Source organism: Tribolium castaneum, chromosome 5 (genome assembly GCF_031307605.1).
Source record: "Tribolium castaneum strain GA2 chromosome 5, icTriCast1.1, whole genome shotgun sequence".
Lineage (NCBI taxonomy): Eukaryota > Metazoa > Arthropoda > Insecta > Coleoptera > Tenebrionidae > Tribolium > Tribolium castaneum.
The window spans coordinates 3430340-3454594 of NC_087398.1; the positions used below are offsets into that span (position 1 = coordinate 3430340).

The 24255-nt window shown below is 37.6% G+C and overlaps 7 protein-coding genes across 10 annotated transcripts in view; 2 read left to right on the forward strand and 5 right to left on the reverse strand.

Annotated features, from left to right (window-relative positions):
* The window catches only part of LOC100142493 (leucine-rich repeat-containing protein 15), a 32109-nt gene extending 26051 nt beyond the window's left edge, over positions 1-6058 (reverse strand). The window contains exons 1-2 of one of the 2 annotated variants that reach the window (XM_064356816.1): positions 2961-3070; positions 2707-2899 (exon numbers count right to left, since the gene is read on the reverse strand). The gene's annotated coding sequence lies outside the window, so the exon portion shown is untranslated. Of the gene's footprint in view, positions 1-2706; positions 2900-2960; positions 3071-5883 lie in introns of those variants that run through there. The other variant, XM_008196023.3, reaches the window with a different exon arrangement.
* Positions 6059-11791: 5733 nt separating this feature from the next.
* Positions 11792-13199, reverse strand: LOC657265 (GTP-binding protein Rheb homolog). Its single transcript, XM_963733.4, has one exon. It carries the CDS (start codon positions 12881-12883, stop codon positions 12338-12340), a length of 546 nt encoding a protein of 181 aa, XP_968826.1. The 5' UTR covers positions 12884-13199; the 3' UTR covers positions 11792-12337.
* A 41-nt stretch (positions 13200-13240) lies between these two features.
* Positions 13241-16127, reverse strand: Mo25. Its single transcript, XM_963660.5, has 5 exons — positions 15510-16127; positions 15289-15457; positions 15074-15238; positions 14428-14532; positions 13241-14382 (listed from the first exon to the last, which is right to left on the reverse strand). Exons 1-5 carry the CDS (start codon positions 15896-15898, stop codon positions 14200-14202), a joined length of 1011 nt encoding a protein of 336 aa, XP_968753.2. The 5' UTR covers positions 15899-16127; the 3' UTR covers positions 13241-14199.
* A 378-nt stretch (positions 16128-16505) lies between these two features.
* Positions 16506-17504, reverse strand: LOC100141816 (androgen-dependent TFPI-regulating protein). 2 transcript variants are annotated; one of them, XM_064356592.1, is made up of 4 exons: positions 17398-17504; positions 17187-17351; positions 16790-17142; positions 16506-16731 (listed from the first exon to the last, which is right to left on the reverse strand). In XM_064356592.1, the coding sequence occupies exons 1-4, from the start codon at positions 17404-17406 to the stop codon at positions 16548-16550; spliced, it is 711 nt and encodes a 236-aa protein (XP_064212662.1). In that variant the 5' UTR covers positions 17407-17504; the 3' UTR covers positions 16506-16547. The 2 variants fall into 2 exon arrangements, with proteins under 2 accessions (XP_064212662.1, XP_064212661.1); XM_064356591.1 differs by having other exon boundaries at positions 16778-17142.
* A 44-nt stretch (positions 17505-17548) lies between these two features.
* On the forward strand, positions 17549-18456 carry LOC103313245 (hypothetical protein). The gene is made up of 3 exons (XM_008196022.3): positions 17549-17714; positions 17761-18120; positions 18171-18456. Exons 1-3 carry the CDS (start codon positions 17549-17551, stop codon positions 18434-18436), a joined length of 792 nt encoding a protein of 263 aa, XP_008194244.1. The 3' UTR covers positions 18437-18456.
* A 93-nt stretch (positions 18457-18549) lies between these two features.
* LOC103313244 (sentrin-specific protease) lies at positions 18550-22022 on the reverse strand. Its single transcript, XM_008196021.3, has 4 exons — positions 21763-22022; positions 21633-21712; positions 20831-21581; positions 18550-19613 (listed from the first exon to the last, which is right to left on the reverse strand). The coding sequence occupies exons 1-4, from the start codon at positions 21849-21851 to the stop codon at positions 18752-18754; spliced, it is 1782 nt and encodes a 593-aa protein (XP_008194243.1). The 5' UTR covers positions 21852-22022; the 3' UTR covers positions 18550-18751.
* A 76-nt stretch (positions 22023-22098) lies between these two features.
* Positions 22099-24255, forward strand: Dlic (Dynein light intermediate chain). Of its 2 annotated transcripts, none has more exons than XM_963435.4 (6): positions 22099-22291; positions 22338-22528; positions 22599-23238; positions 23286-23397; positions 23450-23629; positions 23843-24255. In XM_963435.4, exons 1-6 carry the CDS (start codon positions 22242-22244, stop codon positions 24095-24097), a joined length of 1428 nt encoding a protein of 475 aa, XP_968528.1. In that variant the 5' UTR covers positions 22099-22241; the 3' UTR covers positions 24098-24255. The 2 variants fall into 2 exon arrangements, with proteins under 2 accessions (XP_968528.1, XP_008194237.1); XM_008196015.3 differs by having other exon boundaries at positions 23450-23599.

Genomic DNA, 24255 nt, shown 5'->3' on the forward strand with positions numbered 1-24255 from the left:
GTGAATGATTTCGTGATGAGTTCAGCATAAGATTTCATAAAATTCACTTTTCCCATCTTGTTGTACAAATAGTTCCCACAGCACGGTGTTTTTTACTTTGCAAAAGATCTAGGGAATATTTTAGATAGGCAAGGGGTTAATATTTATTAATTTTGTATTATGTGTTTTAAAATAAGGGATCAACAGTCAATTCGCTGAGATCCAAAATTATATTTTTTTAATTTTTTTCTACTTCACTGTACCTTTAATATCTATGAAGTTTCTTCAGTTTCACTTTCTTACTCTTAGTAACTTTACATGTATTTTTTTTCATTGTGATCTCCACTAAACTTGTACACGTAATAATAATAATAATAATAATAATAATGATAATAAAAGAAAAACATATTTTGGATAATATTATTAGTTTTTGGGCAATTCCCATAAAATTTGTTCGTTTCTAAGCAGAACTTAGAAAAACTTTCAAAAAAAATTCATTACCTTCTAAGCCAAAACTTAAGTCTTTTTTTGAACTAGAATAAAGCTTTTTTTGTGTGTTCTTTAAAAATTTTCTCGCTTTTAAGAAAAAATTGTCTGTAAATTGGTGTTTCCGCACAAAGTAAGCTATTTTCAGCTACCATTTACAAAGTTGTCTGAATTTTAAACAAAAATTGTCTAAAATATATCGTTTTTACCTAAATTAAGGCAAAAACTAAAGTAAAATTTTTCTGTATTTTCTATGGGTTTTTTCGTTTCTGATGGAAAAATCGTCAGTTAATTGAAGTTTTCGACGAAAATAGGCCATTTTTAGCAGAAATTAAATTAATTAATTAATTGTAATTTTAATTGAAATCCACAGACCGGGTTAAATTTTTACTTTGAGTGTTCTTTATTATTTGATATCCAAACGAGGTTTCTGTTCCAAAACCGTCGCTTGTAATTGTCGTAATAAAAAAATTAATTTTATTAAGGCCTAGGGAATATTTTAGATAGACAAGGGGTTAATATTTATTAATTTTGTATTATGTGTTTTAAAATTAGGAGTCAACAGTCAATTCGCTGGAATTCAAAATTATATTTTTTAAATTTTTTTCTTCTTCACTGTACCTTCAATATCTATGAAGTTTCTTCAGTTTCACTTTCTTACTCTTAGTAACTTTACATGTATTTTTTTTCATTGTGATCTCCACTACAGTTGTACACGTAATAATAATAATAATAATAATAATAATAATAATAATAATAATAATAATAATAATAATAATAATAATAATAATAATAAAAGAAAAACATATTTCGGATAATATTATTAGTTTTTGGGCAATTCCCATAAAATCTGTTCGTTTCTAAGCAGAACTTAGAAAAACTGTCAAAAAAGATTCATTACCTTCTAAGCCAAAACTTAAGTCTTTTTTTGAACTAGAATAAAGCTTTTTTTGTGTGTTCTTTAAAAGTTTTCTCGCTTTTAAGAAAAAATTGTCTGTAAATTGGTGTTTCCGTCCAAAGTAAGCTATTTTCAGCTACCATTTACAAAGTTGTCTGAATTTAAAACAAAAATTGTCTAAAATATATCGTTTTTACCTAAATTAAGGTAAAAACTAAAGTAAAATTTTTCTGTATTTTCTATGGGTTTTTTCGTTTCTGAGCGAAAAATCGTCAGTTAATTGAAGTTTTCGACGAAAATAGGCCATTTTTAGCAGAAATTAAATTAATTAATTAATTGTAATTTTAATTGAAATCCACAGACCGGGTTAAATTTTTACTTTGAGTGTTCTTTATTATTTGATATCCAAACGAGGTTTCTGTTCCAAAACCGTCGCTTGTAATTGTCGTAATAAAAAAATTAATTTTATTAAGGCCTAGGGAATATTTTAGATAGACAAGGGGTTAATATTTATTAATTTTGTATTATGTGTTTTAAAATTAGGGGTCAACAGTCAATTCGCTGGAATTCAAAATTATATTTTTTTAATTTTTTTTTCTTCACTGTACCTTTAATATCTATCAAGTTTCTTCAGTTTCACTTTCTTACTCTTAGTAACTTTACATGTATTTTTTTTCATTGCGATCTCCACTACAGTTGTACACGTAATAATAATAATAATAATAATAATATAATAATAATAATAAAAGGAAAACATATTTCGGATATTATTAGTTTTTGGGCAATTCCCATAAAATTTGTTCGCTTCTAAGCAGAACTTAGAAAAACTGTCAAAAAAGATTCATTACCTTCTAAGCCAAAACTTAAGTCTTTTTTTGAACTAGAATAAAGCTTTTTTTGTGTGTTCTTTAAAAGTTTTCTCGCTTTTAAGCAAAAAATTGTCTGTAAATTGGTGTTTCCGTCCAAAGTAAGCTATTTTCAGCTACCATTTACAAAGTTGTCTGAATTTAAAACAAAAATTGTCTAAAATATATCGTTTTTACCTAAATTAAGGCAAAAACTAAAGTAAAATTTATCTGTATTTTCTATGGGTTTTTTCGTTTCTGAGCGAAAAATAATTAATAAATTAATTGTAATTTTAACTGAAATCCACAGACCGGGTTAAATTTTTACTTTGAGTGTTCTTTATTATTTGATATCCAAACGAGGTTTCTGTTCCAAAACCGTCGCTTGTAATTGTCGTAATAAAAAAATTAATTTTATTTGCTTTCCGGCAACTACACACTTTGGCACAAAGCAACCTTGACGTGTCTTTGTTCGCTACCACCATGCAAAATGCTCACCTTTTGCATGGATTCTTTGTATTCTTCTCCCCTCAGAGCTCGCCATCTCTTTGTGCAAAGTGTCAATAACAGTTTTGCGTTGACAACAACCGCACAAAGTTGCTCGAATCTCGCCATCACTTGCAGCACATGTTCACTTTACCTCTCCGGAATAAAAAATCGGATCGAAATAGAGCGAGGGTGTCGGCCCAATCTAAACATCCCTTTCCATTTTTAATATTCACAGGAAACATACCATTAACACTAAAACATACAAATATTCCCACGCTTTCCAAGCACGTGTCCTGCGACCCTTGGAAAGAATACGCTCGCCAACTGCCAGGTATTTAATTACGGGGGTTGTGATTGATGGGGCGCGCTTTCACCAGCCGGAAAATTACTTAATGCTGATGTTTATATGTAAGTGTTTTGTTTTGGTGGAGAAAGAGGCGCTATTTATTTGCCACGGATGGCAGGTACAAATGGAACAAATCAGCAGATTTTCCTCGGGGGCCCGATTTTGACACGGCATTCATCCAAAAATGGGTGAAAACACATTTATAACAAAAACACCAACAAAAACGCCGCACTGACACTTGGTGACAATGTGCTAATTTTCGCGGCTATTTTTAGCCAAGCCGGGTGGGAAAAATTTCGCTAAAAGCACATATGTATCTGCTCAACGCCATAATTCCGCGAAGGCCTCGCTCAGCAATAATTTCGATAGAGATGCTCTTGTCCGGGATTAAATTCCCCGGCCTCAGCATCGCTTGATTAATAAACAGCGAGGCGTTCGCACGCATTTTCCCCGAAAAAACGTCCGGAAATCACCGCCGGAGGAAAATCCGGGCTAAATTGCCCCGGAACCGCACAAGTCCACTAACTCATCCTAACTGCCCGCTGGAATACACGTCTGCGGGTTATTGACCAATTATTTCCGACATTTGCTACCTCCACAATTATAATTCCAGGTCCAAGTGATTAAAGGTCGCGACCCCGGCTAAGGGCAACTTCAAGCTCCGGTGAATCTGTCGCGTCTCGAGCTCATCTTTCACGACACAACATGTGTGAGCCACCGGATGATAACACAGGTGGGACAAGACTAATTATAATAAATCTGATGGATCTTAATGAATGTTGGGTCCGATTCGAGCTCGGGTTTTTGTCCGGATTGAGAAGAGGCCAAAAGGAATAAATCAAAGTTAATTGCGTTAGGGCCAGGTGAGTGCATATGGTGCCGGAGATTTTTTAGAACGATTGGGGAGGACAAACAATAGGGATGAATGAGAGGGTTTTACAATTAGGATGAATGAGCGATTTTTATTCCAAATCATCGAAACAATGAAGAATAACGACTTGGCGATGTCAAATTAAAATGATTACCAGCCTACGAAAAACCAAACTATAAATCTTAGCCTTGTCAGTGTTAATTAATTAGGGGATTTTGTTACAGTTGTCAGGTCAGCCAATTCGCCACCATGTACTTTTTATTTATTAAAATAAAGAGCAACCGAACTGTGTTTTATTCCATTCTATCAAACAGCCTTAGGGACATTTAATTTTAAAACTTTTTCGCTGTTTAGATCGAAATTCAACTTTTTACTGCGGTTTTGCATTTGTGTATCTTTCATGAAATGCTTTTATTTTTATTCGTTCAACTCGGCCGGGAATACTGTCAATACTGGAAAAAAATCCCTAAAGACGAGCAAGGGTTTTTATTTTTGCCAACTACTCCAGTCTGACATATGAGTGATATTTCTATTACAATGAAAAAACTAGCTTTCGTATACCACAAATAACAACTGAAATTATTTGAATTACAAACTGATTTTTTAGAGACTTTTTAACTTCTAATATAGCTAGAGCTTTAAAATTTTGTACTGAACCCAAATCGACTATTCTGAGATTAACTAACTAAGTATGGAAATTTGGCGAAATCTTTGAACTTTTTTTATGTATTTTTATTTCATTTTTGAATTCGCCTTTTAACGAATAATTAACAAAAAATGGGTGGTTACCATTTAAAATTTTAAAGTTAAAAAGTTCCTAACGTAGACCCTAAAAAAATCACCCTGTGTAATGCTCTTATACTTTTTAATAATAATAATAATAATAATAATAATAATAATAATAATAATATTAATAATAATAATAATAATAATAATAATAATAATAATAATAATAATAATAATAATAATAATATAATAATAATAATAATAATAATAATAATAATAGATGAGTTAGTTTTTATAATATTTTTTTTTCAAATTCATTGTTCGAGCATATTGTTTTATTCTGTTTTACTTTTTTAATTAACAAATTAAGCTTTTTATTTAATTCAACTGGCGCAGTCAGTAGGAGTGGCAAAAACTTTTGTTGCTAAATTTGTATATTTCGGCATTAAGGGTCTGCAATTTATATTTTCAGGAGAATAATGAATTAAAATGCAAGTTTTAACAAAACTAAGCTTTCTAAAGGTAAAATTAGAAGCTCCATTCGTCACCGATCAGATAGGTTTCTCCCTATTGTGGCTTAATCCTTGCAAAATCAACAATTGATCCTCTATAAAGTTTCAAATCGCTCTTAGTACAGCCCCACGTGTGCAAAAATGTTAATCCGCCCAGATAAAAGAATCCAGTAGCTAGGGGAAGAACCACGTCCCTTTGGCAACCCTCGCTGGGTTCGTGGACCCTACATGAATATGACGCAGCAATTCAATCAACGCTGCTTCAAAATTTCTCTTAAAAAAGCAAAATGTATCACAGTGTGACCTTTCATTGTTCCTTTGAACCGAAAATGAAGCGAAAAGCAATTTTTTCCCCAAACTTCCGACTTCACACTCAATTAAACATCGACTGATTGTTCCGCGGATGTTTACAATAATGTTAGAGCAAGTTGAAACTAGCAAACTTAATAATTCCCTAGTTTATTTTGGTTGCACACCAAACAGAGCTTGTTTAAATTAATGAAATTACTTCCGTTGTTTGATAATGAAATTTTCTAATTAAAGCGCGAAGCAAGTGCCGAAAGTGGCACCTTGGGGCATACACCCCTTGATTTTTTTTCGGTCCAGGTAGGCCGAGGGCAACAGGTAAACGCACCCATTAGCGCCCAGCATCCCTTGTTGCTATGACGATAACATGATCCTGGACAAATGCAAAAAATTCGCGACGAAAAACGGAAACGGACGACACTTACCTACACCGGAAACGGGTGGTAATTAAGCAAAAATCATTCAGCAACACTTGGTACACTAGTGGAGGTCAACTAGGCCACGAAATTAAACCACGTGCACTTCTAATTTAAAAAAAAAACACCCACTACACCGCTTTGCATCGTAGTAAGCACTGGAAGACATTCGAAGCGCGCATGCAGCATTCAAAGCCCGCTCGATGCCGGAGCGCACGCGTACGAGCTTTTGCGGGCTTTCAATTGTCGGAGTTTTTTTCAAGGGGCGAGATGCACTTTTAAATTGACGCTGACGTGTTTAATCTGCAACCCTTTGCAAGGGTGGCAATGTGGGGGCTAAAAGGTGGGTGCGGAGGACGCAGTCCTGATAAGTTGGCAAACGAAAAATCAAAAACCGGTCTTTAATAATATTTTTTTGACAAAACCTGGAGGATAATTTAGGGAAAAATAATTGTAACCAATGCTACGTTCAAAAAAAGTTTTGGCCCACACTCAAACTTTGTACCTTGAATTAGGGGATTCACGCATTTTAAGCAGTGACTAATAAAGGGGAGGCAAATTTTTATGATTCAGGGTTGAGATCGTCCTCTCGAGCAAATGTTTCGACAGTCAAGGGGATTTGTTGTTTTAATGTTTTTACAAAGAGTGGGGTTATTAATGTGTCATTGCCATGGTTTCAGTATTACACATGTATGGTGCTTACGTAAATAAACAGTCATGGTTTCTTTCAAATTTTAATATTTGTACAGCAGTCGGACGAAATTAGCTTAATTTCTTAATAAATCAAATAAAAATTATTTTTTATGATTCACCCTGTAACTATATTTTTCAGACTTATATGGTTGACAAGGAGAGAATAAATGCTACCAGAGTTCAGTGTTATTTCATTTTTACTATTTTCTGTATCCATTTTTACACAAAGCAGTTTTATCGACGTTTGAATTTATTTTTGTTGAAAACAAAATTGTTTCCTTGAGAACAGCAGTTTGCTGCGACAAAGCGTTTTAGTTGAAAAATAATAATTTATTCAAGTGTCAGACCAACTCACGTATGAGAGATGTCCTTAAGCTTAAAAATAAAGTCAGAGTTTTTTTTTTTAATTCAAGAAAAAAAAATATACAGGATGATTTTCAAAAGTACCGTACAATCGCTTGGGTGCTGGTAAAAGACATGAAAGCAAATTAAAATTTCCTATGAGAAAAAATTATTTGAGTTAAATTTTTAAGTTAATTTTTTGATGCTTCGTATAATATTTTTTTTAGTTAGCGGAAACGAGAGCTCTTGCAACATTAGTTAAATATCTGTTAAAAAATCAACAATTAATGTGTTGTAATGTTATCTCAGGAAACAAAAGAGTAACAATCGATACCGTTGCCAAAGAAAACAAATTAAAAAATATATAGAAAAGTAGTTTGAAAAAAATCTGACTTTATTTCTGTATTTAATTACTTTTTTTAGGACCATACAAAAGTTTGTTAATAATAATTAATAATAATCATTGGAATATGGAAAATTAAATTGCCAAGTCAGGTCAGGTCAGGTCAGGTCTTACTGTAAACAAATGAAGATGCCTTGGAGATTTAAAATTTTGGTTTAAGAAGTAGATAAATAAAGTTTTAGTGAATTGAAAATTAATGTTTTTTTTTATTTTTTTTTATTCCTCCGCCAAAAATTATCTTTCCGAAAAAATGAAAAGAAATTACACTCATTTTCTGAATTTATGTACAAGGTGATTATTATAAATCATCTTCCTTCACCTTGTAAATAAAATATGGATCCAAACTATTTTGCTGAAATAATAAAATAAATCCCGGTGTTTTCCCCAATTTGAGAGTGGGAGCAGCTTGTTTCTTAAAACCCACTAAACGCCAAGTCGGGAGACATACTAGCCGCACCTTATATTTCCCCGGGGATTCCCCTGCCCCCGATTTCAGCACCTTTGCACCGCCCCCAATTTGATTTCATTTAAGTCGACAGATTCGATTTAAAAAGTTAGTTTAACTCGTTTAAAGCTCGCACTGTGCAACACAATTTGATTCGTCGTAAAAATCTCCTCGCTAATAAATCTCCGGTTCTCTTGCTTTCCTCTAAGCTCCGGCATGAATATTCACCGCCGGAGTACTTTCCTTTCCTTTCGGTTGATTTGAATATGAAAACAAGTGTCGAATTTTTGGGCCATCGACGGTTAATTTCTATCTCCGGTGCACTCCCTCTGCAATTTCCATAACAGTGAAACGGCCAGTGACGTTGAACGATTCGTGTTATGGTCGAGCGGTTTGTTGGAGCCTCAAGTGGGTCTTTATCACTCAATAACGTCTAAATTTAGCCGACAATACAGGAAATGTGCGTGTTTTTACCGAGATTATTATTAATATAGACACGTACGATGCTGGAAGCCACTTAAATAAGTAATGGAGGGATAGTATAGGAACCCTTCAGTATGTATTTATGGTCGTATCTCAGAAACCTCAGGAGGCAAACTGGAATTATTGGGGCCCGGATGCAAGGCGTACGAGCCGCACAACAAATCACCGGACCAATAATAACAGCTCCACAAACACTATCACGAACTGTTGTTTTTACCGCTGACAATGAATTATTAACGAGCCGAAGAAAAAATCAATTAAAATATTGGAGGAATAATTTGGGAGCGTTCCGGTCGTTGCTTTTTGGCTGGAACAAGCAGCTGCTCACTGCTGGCATCTCCAATCAGATTTATAGCGAGTGGCGTGTCCCCTGACTTGTCGACAGCTGGATTGCAATTATTGACTTTTGGATGTATCGGGAAATCGGATCCGTGACAAGTTTGGATCAAGTATAAGGTTGCGTAAATTGGTGGCGGATCGAATGACGGAGTGCCCAAGTCATGATTATGTTAAACGTGTAAAACACGAGTTGCCACTTGTGAAGTGGATCGAGTTTTGGAGCGCAAGGAAAAAGCCGACAAGTTGCAGATGCCACACATTTTTCACAACTTATCTCGAAAAAGTTCGTTTACATAGAATAGACCTAATAAACATTCCCGAACTTACCCAACCCAAACAATAAATTAGAATAACAATTGTTCTAGTACTGATAGTTGAAATAAATTTAAAACGGAAATCACTGCTTTTTTAAAAGTGTGGAAAAAATCTTTTTCCAATAGAAAAACACGATTTTTTAAAGATCCTTTGAAGGGAAGGAATGAAGAAATAGAAATAAGGTGGAAATAGAAAAATATGGCGTAAAAAAAGTCATTTTTTCCAAAAAATAACTAATAATTAGAAGTCAGCACTTGACACACTTTTTAATTGAAACAATGCTTATAAAATCTAGCAAACTGCAAGATTTTTCATTACCTATTTTAAAATGAGCAACACATTCGATGAATTAGACAAACCTCTGATCTAAACTAATTTGCAGTAATTACTTAACTAGTTACCTAAATAAAGAAATTATCTTTACTGTTTTTATACAAAAAAAATTCGACAAAATTTCTACTGCAGATATTATAATAATATAATAATATTTGCAGAAATTATTGTTATGACCTGACCTGACCTGAGAGTATCAACAGCAACAAAGTCCACTTTTTTAAATAAATAGTAATTAAAAGTGAACATTTGAGACACTTTCTATTCGAAACAATGCATAAAATCTGACAAAGGCAAATAATTTTAATTTTTTAATATAACGACTGGGCTAATTTTATTAGAAATTGTAAAAAATCCTCCTTTTAATGTGTATTCAATAAAATTAGAAGACTTTTTGAACTTTACATCTTGTGTGGCAAAAAAATGAAGATTGAAGCTAATTTAAATTATCAGAAGTTGTCTGGCTTCAGTTAAGAAAAGCAGAGAGATAGGAAATAGTATATTATTATACATGTTTTATAAGACGTTCTATTGTGGCACGAATGGTTTTGGAGCACGACGAAGGAGTACTCCAGTAGAATGAGTGCCACAATTAAGTCTTATAAAACGAGTGTAATATACTATTTTTTATTTTTTTTGTTTGTTTTGTTGTAGTTTAACTCATCAAAATCTGTCCTTTCGAATGTAAAAACTGTTCATTTTTTGACAATTTCCAGCAGTGTTTAACCTTAAAACTGCTTGCATGTCTAAAAGATAAAATGAATTTTGAGTAGGAAAACAACAAAGTGATTGATCGTTGGGATTTGTTGACGTCACACTAATTCTATAGTATTATGTGTTCACTACACTGGAAATAACTTCTAAATATAAATGTTTTTCGATTTCATAAAGTTATTTAAGCAAATAAGTGTCTTTTAGGTTGCATCGGGTGCATTTTTGCGTAATTTTGGAGTTCAGTGTAAACTAAGTACAAAAAATGCACTGCAACTTATTTGCAAAACTTATTCTTAAAGGATTATTAGGTAGATAGTATATTGAAACTCTGTAATATATTTTCCATTATATAATTTTATTTACACAAGGAAAAGACAACAATTTCGTTATTCGCCTATTTTTTAATATGTTTATTTTTGTGTTGTATTTCCAAAAGAATATTTAAACCGCTCATTTGCTTTGCTTATTTGACCTCCGGACTTTCCAAAATAAAATGAACTTGTTTTACTGCGTCTTGATCTAATCCAATGCCCTTGAATCCCGGCACTCGCGCACGTGCCAGACTACAAAAGGGGTTGCGAACAACAAGCATCACGTCCTTTTACCATGTCGGCATTTGACGGTTGCTGCAACCCAAGGAGCAAGGAAAAAAATTCAGGGAGCAGCTGCATCCGTCAGGCGCACGTGTCGGTTGCGGTAGAGGGCCAGTTCAGCCCCTCGGGAACGGGGATTTCGGACTGATCAGCGTGCATACAAAACAAGCCTTAACTAAACAAGCACAAACTTGATATTAGCCGACAGGAAATTTCTTTGCGAGGCAAGAGGTGCAAATAAATTTCCAATTTTATGGCTTAGGCGATCGCTCGCAAAAAGAGCGGCGCTTCCCAAGTCCAATTAAAGATCGCTCCGTCATGCGGCTGATTATAAAACCATTTCGAACAGGAAACGTGCGAATCGCCGCACGCATAACAAGATCCTCCGAGGAAGAAGAGTTTCAGTCAGTGAACCCCCGGACCGGATCTGCGCCCTGTAGTGACCGGTTTTTACGTTTTATAAAGGGGAAAAATGCGTAATGAATGGACACTCACAACTCAGCTGTAAAAATGAATGAGGAGAGATAAGCACTAAAGCAGAGATCGTGGGACGATAACGGACAACATATTACGGAGGGAATCTTTGCTTGTTGCCGCTCGGTCTAATTAATTTTTATTTTAGTGCTGCTTATGGAAATTGGTGTCGGGGGGATAATTGCATTAATTAGGACGATTTTATTTGCATATCATCATTTATCTAGCGCTTAATATGCTTTCACAATCGTGCCAGCAAAGCAACGTGTGTTTTGGCGTTTTTCCGAAAATATTCAAATAAATTTGACTTGCGGCGCCATCTCAGTGTGGATCGGCGCAGTATTAACCAGAATCTCACTTCTTAACGACGTAGATCCCTTTTTCAAAGTATTATTAATTTGAAATTATGATTTGAGACGAATTTTGAGAATTTAAGAAGTGATTGTCAGCGATAAAAAGGTTCTAATGAAATCACCTTTGGTTTAATCGTCAATAAAGCCTGACCTAAATGAGACAACAAATCAGTTTTATTATCGCTCTTTGTGTTTACTTTGTTAAATTAACTCGTCCAGTTTTTTCTACTTAGGCGATGAAATTTATGGAATCATTGATTAGCCAAACGGTAATCGCCAGGAAATGTTATTTTTCTAGTTTAAAGTTGGGAAATGCTCACAATTGTGCAATCATTAGTCGAATCAATTTAGATGTGAGCAAATTACCTAAAGTTAGGTCATTTCCGGTCAATTGGTCACGACTGACCTGGTAAATAAAACCCACGTGAAATAAAGTATCCAATTCATTTATATCTGTATTTCATACATTAATACAAACAATTAAGTTTACACCACAGTAACAGATGAAAATTATATTTATACAAAAAGTGATAATTAGTTTGCATTTTGCGCAAAGTCGTCCAAATCCCGGCCCTTCCAATACAACTTTGTCCAACTTGCACAAAAGCAAAGCACTGGGAAAATGTAAATCTTTGAGGTCCCGAAAATTGCACGTCAACCTCAAACCGTAAAAAATTCATTTACTTAGAATAAACGGAAATAAATACAAACAGAGCTAACACTTAAAATCTACAAATAATTCACCCCCAATAAATGGCGCCAAATCTGCGAAACATGATTTTGTACATCAATAGAATGAAGGGAACTTCGTCTTAAAAACCTACATCACTTACGCTTAAACTAGGAAAAAAAATCGGTTAATAGACAAATCTCACAGGTGTGCACCTCAACACAGACCAGATTAGTGTATATATAAAAAAATAGATAGAAAACTATGCCACTTTAAAAATATAACAACAGTCTTTGAATTAGCTAATCAGTTGATGCTACAGCTGGGCTTCTCGTTGCCGTCGGCCCGTTCGATATCGTTGAGCAGCGTCTGGAACACCTGGGCCACGGCGATGTTGTGCTTGGCGGAGGTCTCCAAGAAGGTGGCTTTCCACTTTTCCGCCAGCTTGCGGCCCTCCTCGGCCGAGACCTCGCGGCACTGGAACATGTCCGACTTGTTCCCCACCAGCACCGAGGGGAAGTACGTCTTCCCGGTGATGTCCACCAGCTTGTTGTACAGGGCCGAGACCACCTCGAACGACTTCATGTTCTCGATGCTGTACACCAGGACGTAGCCGTGCACGTCCAGGCTGTACTGCGAGGGGAACATGGAGAACTCGTCCTGGCCGGTGGTGTCCACCAGGATGAGCTCGTACTCGGTGGAGTTGATCCGGAGCGACTTCTTGAACGTGTTCTCGATCGTGGGGTCGTACGACTCCAGGAACTTGCCCTCGACGAACTGCATGCTGAGCGAGGACTTGCCCACCGAGCGGTAGCCCATCAGCGCGATTTTCCTCTGCTTGGGGGCAGGCATTTTCACGTCTTTTCACGCATTCGGGACTCACACGATTATTTCGCAACGCGTTACGCAATCGGAATTATTATTGTTTTTATTTCTTCACAACATGGTGCGATTTTTTGACAGCCATTTGCTGAGCAAAGTTCACGGCCTGCTACGCATTTAACAACACTGGGACGAAACACGGGATTACGAACACAATCAGCGCTGGGATTAATTAGGAGGGCGCACAAAACGCGGCTTTTGGGCCCCACTTGGGCAAACACGTGAATTATTTTTGTTGTTTTTTAAACGACGCAAATAACGCGTGCTTGGGAGGTTGCGGCGCGCAGGTTGGTAGTGGCGTGACAAGGGCGCCGAGTTCAAACCACGATCATCTAAAAGAATGTATTTCCAATTTCTGTGTAAATCATATAATTTAAAATAAATACAATAACATACATAACTAAAACGTGTAGAAAAAAGAGAATTTCGCTTTCGCAACTCGTGTTTGAACATTTGAACAAGTGCCTAAATGTAACGCTAACGCACCTCCTGGAACGAAACAACAATCCACCTTAGTAATTTTATCCTCGAATAGAAATTCTTTTATAAAACTATTCAATTTCAATAAGATTTAGAATTGTATTAGGTATCCTATCATTTTCATTTTTTAAGTTTAAGTATGCTAAGAATAGATCCTATTAGTAATTACAGCCCTCCATTAATTTACACAAGTGCCGTTGGCCACTTCCCCGGTTTTCCCACGCGAAAACCGGCGAAAATCGGCCCACTCCCCAATGGATGGTCATTTAATTTCTAATAAGATTAATTGGTTTAAAACTACCCATAAGCATTTATAGGCACCCCACTATGTTTTTATAATTGAATTAATAGATTTACAGAATTCATTACTAAACTAACTAACCACTAGACTTATTTTTATAAAAACAAAGTACACTTAAGTCGGAAATTATTGCTACAAGCCAACAAAAGGGGGCAAGGGGAACGAAACAAACGACAACCGGCAGAACATCAGGTTTGATTTAGGCAAAGTCAGTTCGTGTTCTGCTCCCTACCAAACTAAACACTTAACATCTCCTCCGTATAAATATATTATTATAAATACACTTAGTTATACTTTTACCGACCCTAAACTCAACTACAAACGAAATCACTCGATTTATTATCGCTTGAGCGCGAAACTCAGCTCAGGTAAAAGAATCAAATAAAATGGACGTCAATGAAATTAAATGATACGGGAGTCCTTGGGGCTTAAATCTTGGTAACGGCTGAAATTAAAAATATATATTTAACAATAATAATTAATAAAAATGTTAATAGGAAAATTGTTAATGCCCGGCCATCGGCCTTAGTTCTTTAATTTGCCTAATGAGGTACGCTTTTTCGTCGTTAAACTGTTCGTCTTCCGCCCGGTCCGTGTGGAATTTCATCAAGAAGTCTACTAATTTGTCTTGATTGCGGAGCAAAATGTCCAAAATTGGCTTGGGTTTGTTGGGATTTGCCACAAACACCTGCGGAAGGAAACAGTCAGTGGCCCCCAACAAGTGTAACACTACCTTAAATACATGGAAGGCTTCAAATTGGATGTTCCTAGATCGTTCCTTAAGCATATTCATCATAAGTTTAAGATTGTCTGGATTGGATATATACCTCGTCATCACCTGCAAAAACAACACTTCCAAACACCAGCATTTTGCCCAAAAAAAAAAATAAACAATTTTAGACCAATTTCAGTAAATACAGATAAGCAACATACTTAAGAGCAGTCAGACATAGGAAAAAATTGTTTTGGAAATTTGTTGGCTTTAAATAACATTTGCTTAACTGGAAAACTCAATGATTGCGCCCAGTTTCTTAAAAAGTGAGCCAATAAATCACAAAATTATCTCAAAAATATTATTTTTGTAAGTTCTGGGATTTAAACACGTTTTAAATGTTGGAAAAAAATCTTTTACATTGGAATCTCATGACCAAGCATTAGTGCTTTGGCTTCTAGCAGAAGCTAAGTTAAAAACAGCAAAAAACCGTTCATGTCATCAATAGCTTTTTCATGGTCGACTTGCGTTAGAAATCGCACGTTGGCAACACTGCGTTCTATATTGAGGAGAAACTGACCCACAAACTCATCCATTGATATCATAATCCGCACTCGTTCCGATAAAAACGATAAGATACAAAGTCGGAAAAAAAATGATGACTCACAGTGAAATTATGTCTATCCAGAAGTAATTCGCCGAGCAATTTCAAACTTTGACGTCTAGTGACGTAATTTTCGGAATTTAAGAGTCGTTGATAATGGCTGAAAACTTTGTCATAATTAACTTCCAAAAAGTCCGCACACAAGATTTTGTGACGCGTCAACAATTCCTACAATCAGAGATGAGAAAAACGCGCCAAAAAACCCACCACACGCCAACCTTAAACGTAGAAAACGCATCTGAGGCGATATCAAAAGTCGACACTTCGACGTATCTAAAAAAATTGTAGAAATCGTCGGAATAAAGCATGATTTTGGCCAAGGCCTCATAGCGGGCGCACTCGCGCAACATCGTCCCGCAATTCAGGGCGATTTCCTGCAACTCGTACCTGGAAAAAAGGCAAAATCACTCAAACAGCCCCCTTGGCGCTGGACACCAACCCTGACATCAGCGTGAACAAAATCTCAGGCTTGGTACAGATGTATTCCACGGTCGGAGACCGCGTGCCAATCTGCCTTCGCAGAATGTTATTGAACACCTGGGCCACGTCCTTTTTCCCCTCAAAATCAATCCGATTCAGATTCTGGATCAGGAGCAGCAGCAAGTTGCTGTTGTACAGCTCCTGAGCCAGCTGGGCCACTATTATGTCCGTCTGGGGCTCCGCATCGGACGTCCCATACAACATGTTCTTGATCAGCACCAGGTTCTTGCTGACTTCCTCTTGCGCCTTTTCCGCCTTCTTCTCGCCTTTTTCCAGCGCATTCACCGCCTCCTTCAAGGCTTTCACGATATCGGTGGGGCTCTTTTGCGATTTTCCAAACAGAGGCATTTTTTGGGTGAACAGTGACAGATTTCGCGGGTTTTTTGAGGTCAAGAGGCGGTTTTTGAGGTTGTCGAGCGTGCCTTCACCGGGGACTAGCAAAACTTTACACTACTCATCACAAAAGTGTTTATTTTTGAGAAATTCAGACCACTTTTAGACACATTTGACAGAACGAAACAGTCATAAGGGATGGACTGAGGGCGAGAAAAGGGTGCCAACACAAGTGTGACGCAAAAGCGGGGGAAAAGTTACGTTTTGCCCGAATTGTGGTGGCGACTCTGCACAAACCGCGTTACCGGCAGAGCGACCCGCACATTTCAAACCCAAACAAAAAATACGCAACTGGACCTCTTTTTCTTTCCAATTAGACCGAACAAACGGCCTTAAATCACATTAATTACAAAAAACTTACCATTTCCATGTACTTTATAAGAAATAAAGTTCACTTTCAAACACTAGCTTTAATTTTTGCACGGAGTAAAAAACATTGCAACAGTGGCGGAACTAGGGGTGGGCTCGAGAACCAACCAAAAAAATCGCTGGCCCACCCATAAAATTGTTGTTTTACTTTCGATTTACTTTTTAAATCGGCAAAAGTACCAAACAAAATATATCACATCTTAAAGTAAAAACTTTATTTAATAAATACAAAACTTTAAACCCCGTCTCCAATCTTGACTTTCTTTGGTTTTTTCAAATTTTGGATCAAAATTCCCAAATAGAGGAGCAAAACTGTAATCGCATAAACGATTACCAGAAAAGAAAGTCTTTGCAGCCACGTCAAGTATTTAAAAATGGGGTACAACCAGACCCCGTATACGAAATAAATGGTTAATAATCTGCAAATGAGTGTTTAAATCAAACTTTTTTTTCTTCCTAACTTACGTGATTTCGTACGAGACAATAAAAGCTGTGAGCACGGGAAAGGCGTGATTGAAATCGGTAATTTCGTAACCGTGTTTTTTTGGAAGATTAATTTCGGTCACGATGGGTAGAATAATAAAAGAGTGAACACTGTGGGTCATCCATGACGGGTAAAATTCGTCCAAAGTTCGGGGAAAAACCAGCTCGCGGTCTACGAAATACAGGCCCCAGAACATGACTGAAACCATCATGGAACAGGGGAAGACAATGGCAGTGAAAAGGTAGTGGCGAACTAGCCCGAAATATTTATCCACACTTTGGGGGATTCCTAGCAAATGCGCCAATTCGTCTAGGATTGCAATAACCAGAAAATAAACTTGAGCCGACTGAAAAAATCGGTAAAAACTCGAAAACTCGTCTGATTTTTTACAAAATTCCAGCCGGTGAAATAGAAGCTTCCAAAGCGTTTCAAATTAACGAAAGCCTCATAGTTTGATGAATTGTTACTGTAGACGTAATCGTACTGTTTGGAGACGTAGTAGTAGAACAGCCAGACGGGTGTGTAAACACCCAGTCCCAGAAATTTTTTCTTGTGCTGCAAAATACGATGTGATTGTGTTTAAAATCTCAACTGATTCAACTTCGTCCATCCCACGGGAATTTTGACAGTGACATAATCGCCTGACGCAACACTCTTTATATTAGGAATTGGGCCACGAAGACTCGAAAGATAACAAACTGGGGTATTTTTAGGTGGAAATTACAAAACACCGGACTTTACACTAGTCTGAAATGATCCGTTGTATTGTCGTTCTGAGCGCGATTTTTTCGCTCATTTTCACCCAAGACGATGTGGTCGAAGACACACAATTCGCCACTTGCCAGATAAACAGCACTGAGGTGCAAACGACGGCAAATGCCACGGTTAAGAGGCAATTGAAGGGCGTCTGCACTTATAGTAAGTCTCTAACACTTTCTTGCAATCTATCAGAAGCGCTTTCTAGAGCAAATTGAACTAAAGTTCCAAGAATTGGAGGAAAAGCTTTTGGCTGAGCTGGGCATAATTAAGCAACTACTGGAGGGCGACGGTAAAACAGTCAGGACAAACGATTATTACGACTATGAAGAGAGAAGTCTTAAAATTGGGGGCCCTGTTTCCACCACCGATGATCCTATTACAAGTGTGACCGAACAGGTCTTCCACACCTCCTCGTGGGTTCGTACAGAAATCGATCATTTAAACAACACCATTCATGTCCACAAAGGCGAAAAACTGTTCGTTTATTATTGGGAAATCCCCGAGATTGACTCTATCTTGCCCAAAAATGGTGTCCACATCAGAAGTGCCGATTTTTACGTTTTGGGTTATTTCACACACTCTTCTGATTTATTTTCGTGATTTTGATTTTTTCAGGCCACCAGTTGTGTCTGCAGCTTTACCCGAATCACCTACCCGATTATTTGGCCATTCAGCTCAGACCTAGCAGCAATTTTTTCAAGAAACACAAATTCGCAATTTTGGACCATTTTGATGGGAGTACGGATATAGTTTCGCAAGTTTTTGGTGGCGTGGGCAGCTATGAGGCCTTGTACAAGGTTCCCTACGCGAAATTGCAAGAAAGGAACTACCTACATGATGATAAGCTTGTAATAAAGTTGACCATTTTTCTCAACTCTTGAATAAAACGTTTAAAACACGATTTTTTCTGCCCCTCAAACCATTTTTTTATGCATAAAATCTTGCAGAATTGTATTTTAAACTTGTTCCGGGATTTAGGTATCAAAAGAACAGACATTTTCTACACTTTATTCATTTAAAAAACAGATTTTCTTTACAGTTACGCAATAGGTTTAGGTAATTATAACTGAAAAACTTAGACTTACCATTCGTTCATTCATACAAAAACATACGGCAATAAATTATAGTTTTAATTAAATGAAGTGAATTGTATATAACAATCTAAAGCCTAAAAGTATACAAAAGTAAAAAGATCCTCACTGTATCAACAACTGTCCAGTCATTATTTCAACTACCATTTTCTTCCTTAAGTAGGGCATGTCCTCTTGCTGGAAAGTAAACCTCGCTTTCCTCGTCGCAAACTCGGCAAAGGTACACGAAAACATGCCACAATCACTCCCGTTCATTTGTTGCGGGATATCTTGTACATTCTCTAGGACAAAATCCTCGGTACTGAAGGGCTCTCCCTTCTTGTCCATATGTTCGAACTCGAGATAGTTCTTCAACGCGCTCAAGCACTGATTATTTGATTTCCCCATGCTATCGTAATACTTGATCGTCCTCTCCTTGAGATTGATTATCGCCATACACCAGTGCATCCCCAAATGTATGGGCACACAAATGAACTCATACGAGAAGATATCCACTTTTCTCGTCCACCGTTTCAGGGAATCCGGCCCACTTCTTGACAACTTCTGGTAGAAGAACGTGTTGGTGGCGTAAGTCCGCGGCCATTTCGAGTCAGTCCCTCTCTCCATAATCAAATTCATGTAGAAATTGATCACATTGTCGTTGAGCCAATTCAAGTTGGACAACGTCTGCATATCTCGTCGGGTCACATTCAGGTTGAATTTCTTCGTGAGCACTTCGTTCGGGTCGCCTGAAAAGGCCTTCTTTACCAAACGGAGCTGCTCCTCGCTCAAAGGCGGCAACTCGATTTCTTCCTCCTCTACCTCGACCGGAAGAATCGCATCTTTGATGGCAAGCGAGTCTTGGACTTTTTTAGTTAGGGATTTTATCAATAAATTGCGATTGATTTCGTTCAGCGCGGATGAGTTTTGCGCGTACGTTTCAATCTCTTTCGATTTGTCTTCGAGGAAGCGTTCATGATTCTTGGTACTGGAAGAAACAATTAAGAGAGAGGGTTAGGGGAAAGCAGAGAGAGGGGCCAAAGTACAGAAAAATACTGAAGATGTTACCCATCGTGCGAACTGATTGAGAGACACTGACACAAAAAAGCACCAAAAAGTTGTAAAAAAAATAAACTGTCTGCGCGTATTGACATATAGAATGCGACAGGACAACAATATCACCACTACCAAAAATAACATCTAAAAGAATCGAATTTCCCCACGCGATTTTCTCGGAAATTATCAGAGTTTGAATTGAATTTTCTTCAAATGCAAGCTTAAATTTTCAGTATTTATTGTTATTTATCAAGTGATGTTTGTGGAGAATAATAATATAAAACAATTTCTTAAAAAATAGCTTTATTTTGGAGCAAAAAAATTCTATTTTTTTTTAATTTGCCGTTTCAATAAAGCAAATTTTTCGAGACATTATTTCACATTATTGTGTTGCAGAATGATCTACACGATAAATATCAATAAACACTGAAATTTTTAGCATGTGTTTGAAGAAAACGCAATTCAAAAAGCACCTGAAGTGCACCTTGAAACAATGTATCTTTATGGGGAAGCCCCGAATATTTATTTTGTTTTTATATTTAGACTATTGAAATATTTTCTACAACGCTCTGAACTTGAAATTCGCAAATTTTAAAGACGCAATAACAATAAGTACGATTACGCTGCAGAATTACAGCTAATCATAACATAATAACAAACACAATGTAATTACATAACTATTTTAATTTTGATACATTATGTTTGGAAAGCATTTCAGACTGTGTAATTCACAGAAAAAAGTCGAGGTTGTGTAAACGCATAGTAATCGATAAAATTGTTGGTAAATACGATTCTAAACATTTAAAAATGTGTCTTTGAATAGCAAAATCGTGTACACGTATAAAAAATTGATTTATTTAAAATCTGAAATCTATAGTAAAGTGTAGCGAAAAGATCGGGACAAAAAGAAACCCTAAACTAAAAAATTTACCACTAGTAAGGAAGCATTTAAGTTCAAAAATTATTTTCGTTTGTCTTTAATAATTTCTTAATGAAGAAAGCGATTTTTATAAAATTTTAAATAATTGAAATATGCCGAGAAAATCGCGTGAAGAAATTTCTACATCTGATGAAATTATTCGTCCGAATTAATAAATTGTAAAAATTTTGATGTAATAGCGCAATTTTTTTAAATAAAAAAACACTTACAAATCCTGTAGCCACTTGGACGTTGTTGTCTTGGACGTATCGACAACAGTTTTGAGGCTATTAACTGGGGACACCTTAATATCAGGTTTCGGTGACGGCGGAGTTGGCAAAATCTCAACATCAGAATCGGAATCTTCAATAACTTCGCTCTCGAAATCATCCAAAACTTTAATCACTGTATCTTTGGTTGAAAGCCTCCTCTTATTTTCGGTCAAATCAATCACCTCAACTGGCTTTTTATTCGGCGACTTAGCCAGTTCGACCAGCCTCCGTGACCGATTAAACAAGGACCCGGCTGGAGTCCCGTAAGCGGAGGAGCTATTAAACGAGCAGGAATTTTGTAACTTGGCCACATTATCCAACAACAATTCGTATCGCTTCTTATCGTCTAATCTAAACGAATAGTTCAGGGTAGGAGTGGAGAAACTGTTATTGGCGGTCGATTGGCCCGACCTGTGTCTCGGGGAGGACACTCTCGACTTGCTTTTAGCCCCGTTGTGGGGCTCATGACTGGAGGAAAACCGCGTGATGTACTCCATATTGTTCCTTTTCGCGTCGTATTTTTTCTCAGTCGTGCTCTTGATCGCTTTGAGGAAACGCAAGTCGTCTGTGCTGGTTTCCCACCGGTTTTCGCTCGCTCTCCGCGATGTTTTAATATCTATGGGTTTACTCGCAACGTGAATGTCGTCTTCGTCGTCCAAAACCACGGTTTCGTGCCGTCTTGGACGCAAAGTCGGGGTGAAAATCTCGTCTTCAATCAAAACCTGTCATTTTAACCACAACAAATTGTCGGGGGACTTACCCTCCAAAATGTTACTGGCCATGGGTGAAAGGATTTTTCTCTGTTTGGGGCTTTTAAAGTTACTGTTTGTGTCAGAACCTCTGAAATTGGGGATTTAGGCCTGGGGTGGAAACCAATGGGGCTGTTTTACCTGCGTTTGCGGGAAGAGCCACCCGAGCGGGGCAACTCGTCTCGAGGAAACCAAGCCCTGATGTACTCCAAAAGTGCATCAAGAATCATTTTTAGCAAAAAGTACGCAACGTAAATACATTGAAAACTGAAAAACTACACACGAAAGCTATTTTCACCCGATAACATTTTTAACCAAACAAAAAATCGTACGCACTACGTCAATTGTCAAAAATCTGGTTACTTTCACTTTAGCACTTCGCCATCAGCAATTCACGATTTAAAACACAGAGAATTAAATGTATTTTACGATAAATAATGTGGGTTTTACACAAAAATTACCTTTTTCCTTTGATTTTTTAATTAAACGCTAATGTTTTTTGCATTAAATTTTTTTGTCAAGTGAGTCATCCCTCAAGGACACTAACGTCAGCTTGTCAAGTCGGTTTACAGTTCATTGCAAGCAAAACCCGTTATAATTTTAAGGAAAAAGTGTTGAAAATGCCGGAAGAAGTTGCAAAACCGACCGATGATAGCAAAAAGAACTTATGGCAAGCTGTCCAGACAGTGACGAACCGTCTTAACCCAACTTTCCAGGTCCCAAATTTTGAGTGACGTTCAGAACAACGGTAACCCGAAATTGCCCTCTTGTAAGCAAGTTCTGGTCTTGGGGGACAATGAGTGTGGCAAGACCACGATTGTTGCGAAGTTGCAAGGGGTGGAGGACCCCAAAAAGGGGTCAGGGCTGGAGTACGCCTACATTGACGTCCGGGATGATTACAGGGATGGTTTGTACTTTTTACTCCTTTTTTGTGTCGATTCCGGTCATTTTTTATTGAATTTTCGAATTTTTTCCAGATCAGACCCGTCTCAGCGTATGGGTGCTGGACGGCGATCCGGGGCACACTGATCTCCTCAAGTTCGCCCTGAATGAAGAGACATTCCAGCACACCCTCGTGATACTCACTGTGACCATGACAGCGCCCTGGAGCATCCTCGAGCAGCTACAACACTGGGCATCTGTCTTAGCCGACCATCTTGATAAGTTAAAACTGGACGTTGACTTGCGCCAAAACCGGCGTCAACACATCGTGAAGATGTGGCAAGAGTACGTGGAGCCGGGGGACGAACTTGACCCGGCCTCCCCTATGAAGCGGAGCTCCCGGAATTTTGGGGACGGGGAGGACGGTCTGGAGGAGCAAACGTCGTTGCCGGAAGGCACCTTGACCAATAATCTGGGATTGGATATTGTGGTTGTGGTCACAAAGACTGATTATATTCAAACTTTGGAAAAAGAGCACGATTATAGGGACGAGCATTTGGATTTTATGCAACAGTGGATTAGGAAGTTTTGTCTTCAGTATGGAGCAGCTTTGTTCTATACGAGCGCAAAGGAGGATAAAAACTGCGATTTGTTATACAAGTATCTGACTCATCGCATTTACGGTTTTCCGTTCCGGACGCCAGCTCTAGTTGTGGAAAAAGACGCAGTTTTTATGTAAGTCGAGTTTTTTTTTAATTTCTGATAAAAAAATTAATTGTTAGACCGGCCGGTTGGGATAACATGAATAAAATCCGAATCCTGTACGAGAATTTGCACACTTGCAAGCCTGATGATTACTTCCGGGACATAATCGTGCAGCCTGCGACCCGAAAGGTAGCCCTTCTGCCAACTGTCAATCCCCAAAACCCCCCAATTCAATTTCCAGACAATAAACCGCGAAACCGAGCTTTTGGCCGAAGACGAGCAGGCTTTCCTTGCACGCCAACAGCAAATCCTCTTCGCTGGCGGTAACAACCTCCAAGGGCCGCGTCTCGGGGAAACCCCCATACGGTCGTCACCGCTCGGAAAAGCAACGGTAAGAACAAGTCAAGGCTCCCCAAAGAAGGTAAAAATTCACAATTCAACAAAATTTCTGTGTCCATTTCTGTTTTTAATTTCGTTTTTAACAAGTGCCGCATGACTGGGGGAATTGGTTGACTAATACCACTGGTAAATTCGCTTTCATTTGTTGAGTTTTTTGGGTACTGTTTTGTGAATTTTTTGTTTGGGGGGATAAGAAGGGGGCGTTTTTTCGCAAACTGGACTCGATTGTTTGCAGTTGGATGGGTCCAAGGTCGTCAGTACGCCGGGTGGGGAAGGGGTGTTGGCGAATTTCTTTAATTCGTTGTTGCATAAGAAAACCGGGTCGAGTCCGGGGAATTCCCTAGTGAATAAATCAGGGGGGCCCGAGTCGTTGGATAAGGCGACTATGCGCTCCGATGCTGCAGCTGAACTGGACCGACTGGCCCGCGGGGGCAAGAAGTCGGGGCCCGCCAGTGGAAGCGGAGTCGATTTTAACGCTTCCGATTGTTAATTTATTTTGTTGTTTTTTACACTGTTCTGCGATATAATTTAACTAACTGTACTATTACGAATAACTTATTATTAAAAAAAACCGGGCCTTATGTCCGGTTTTATCAATTTTCTAATGCTTTAATTCTTCAAAGAAGTGTAATAAACGTATCTATAGTC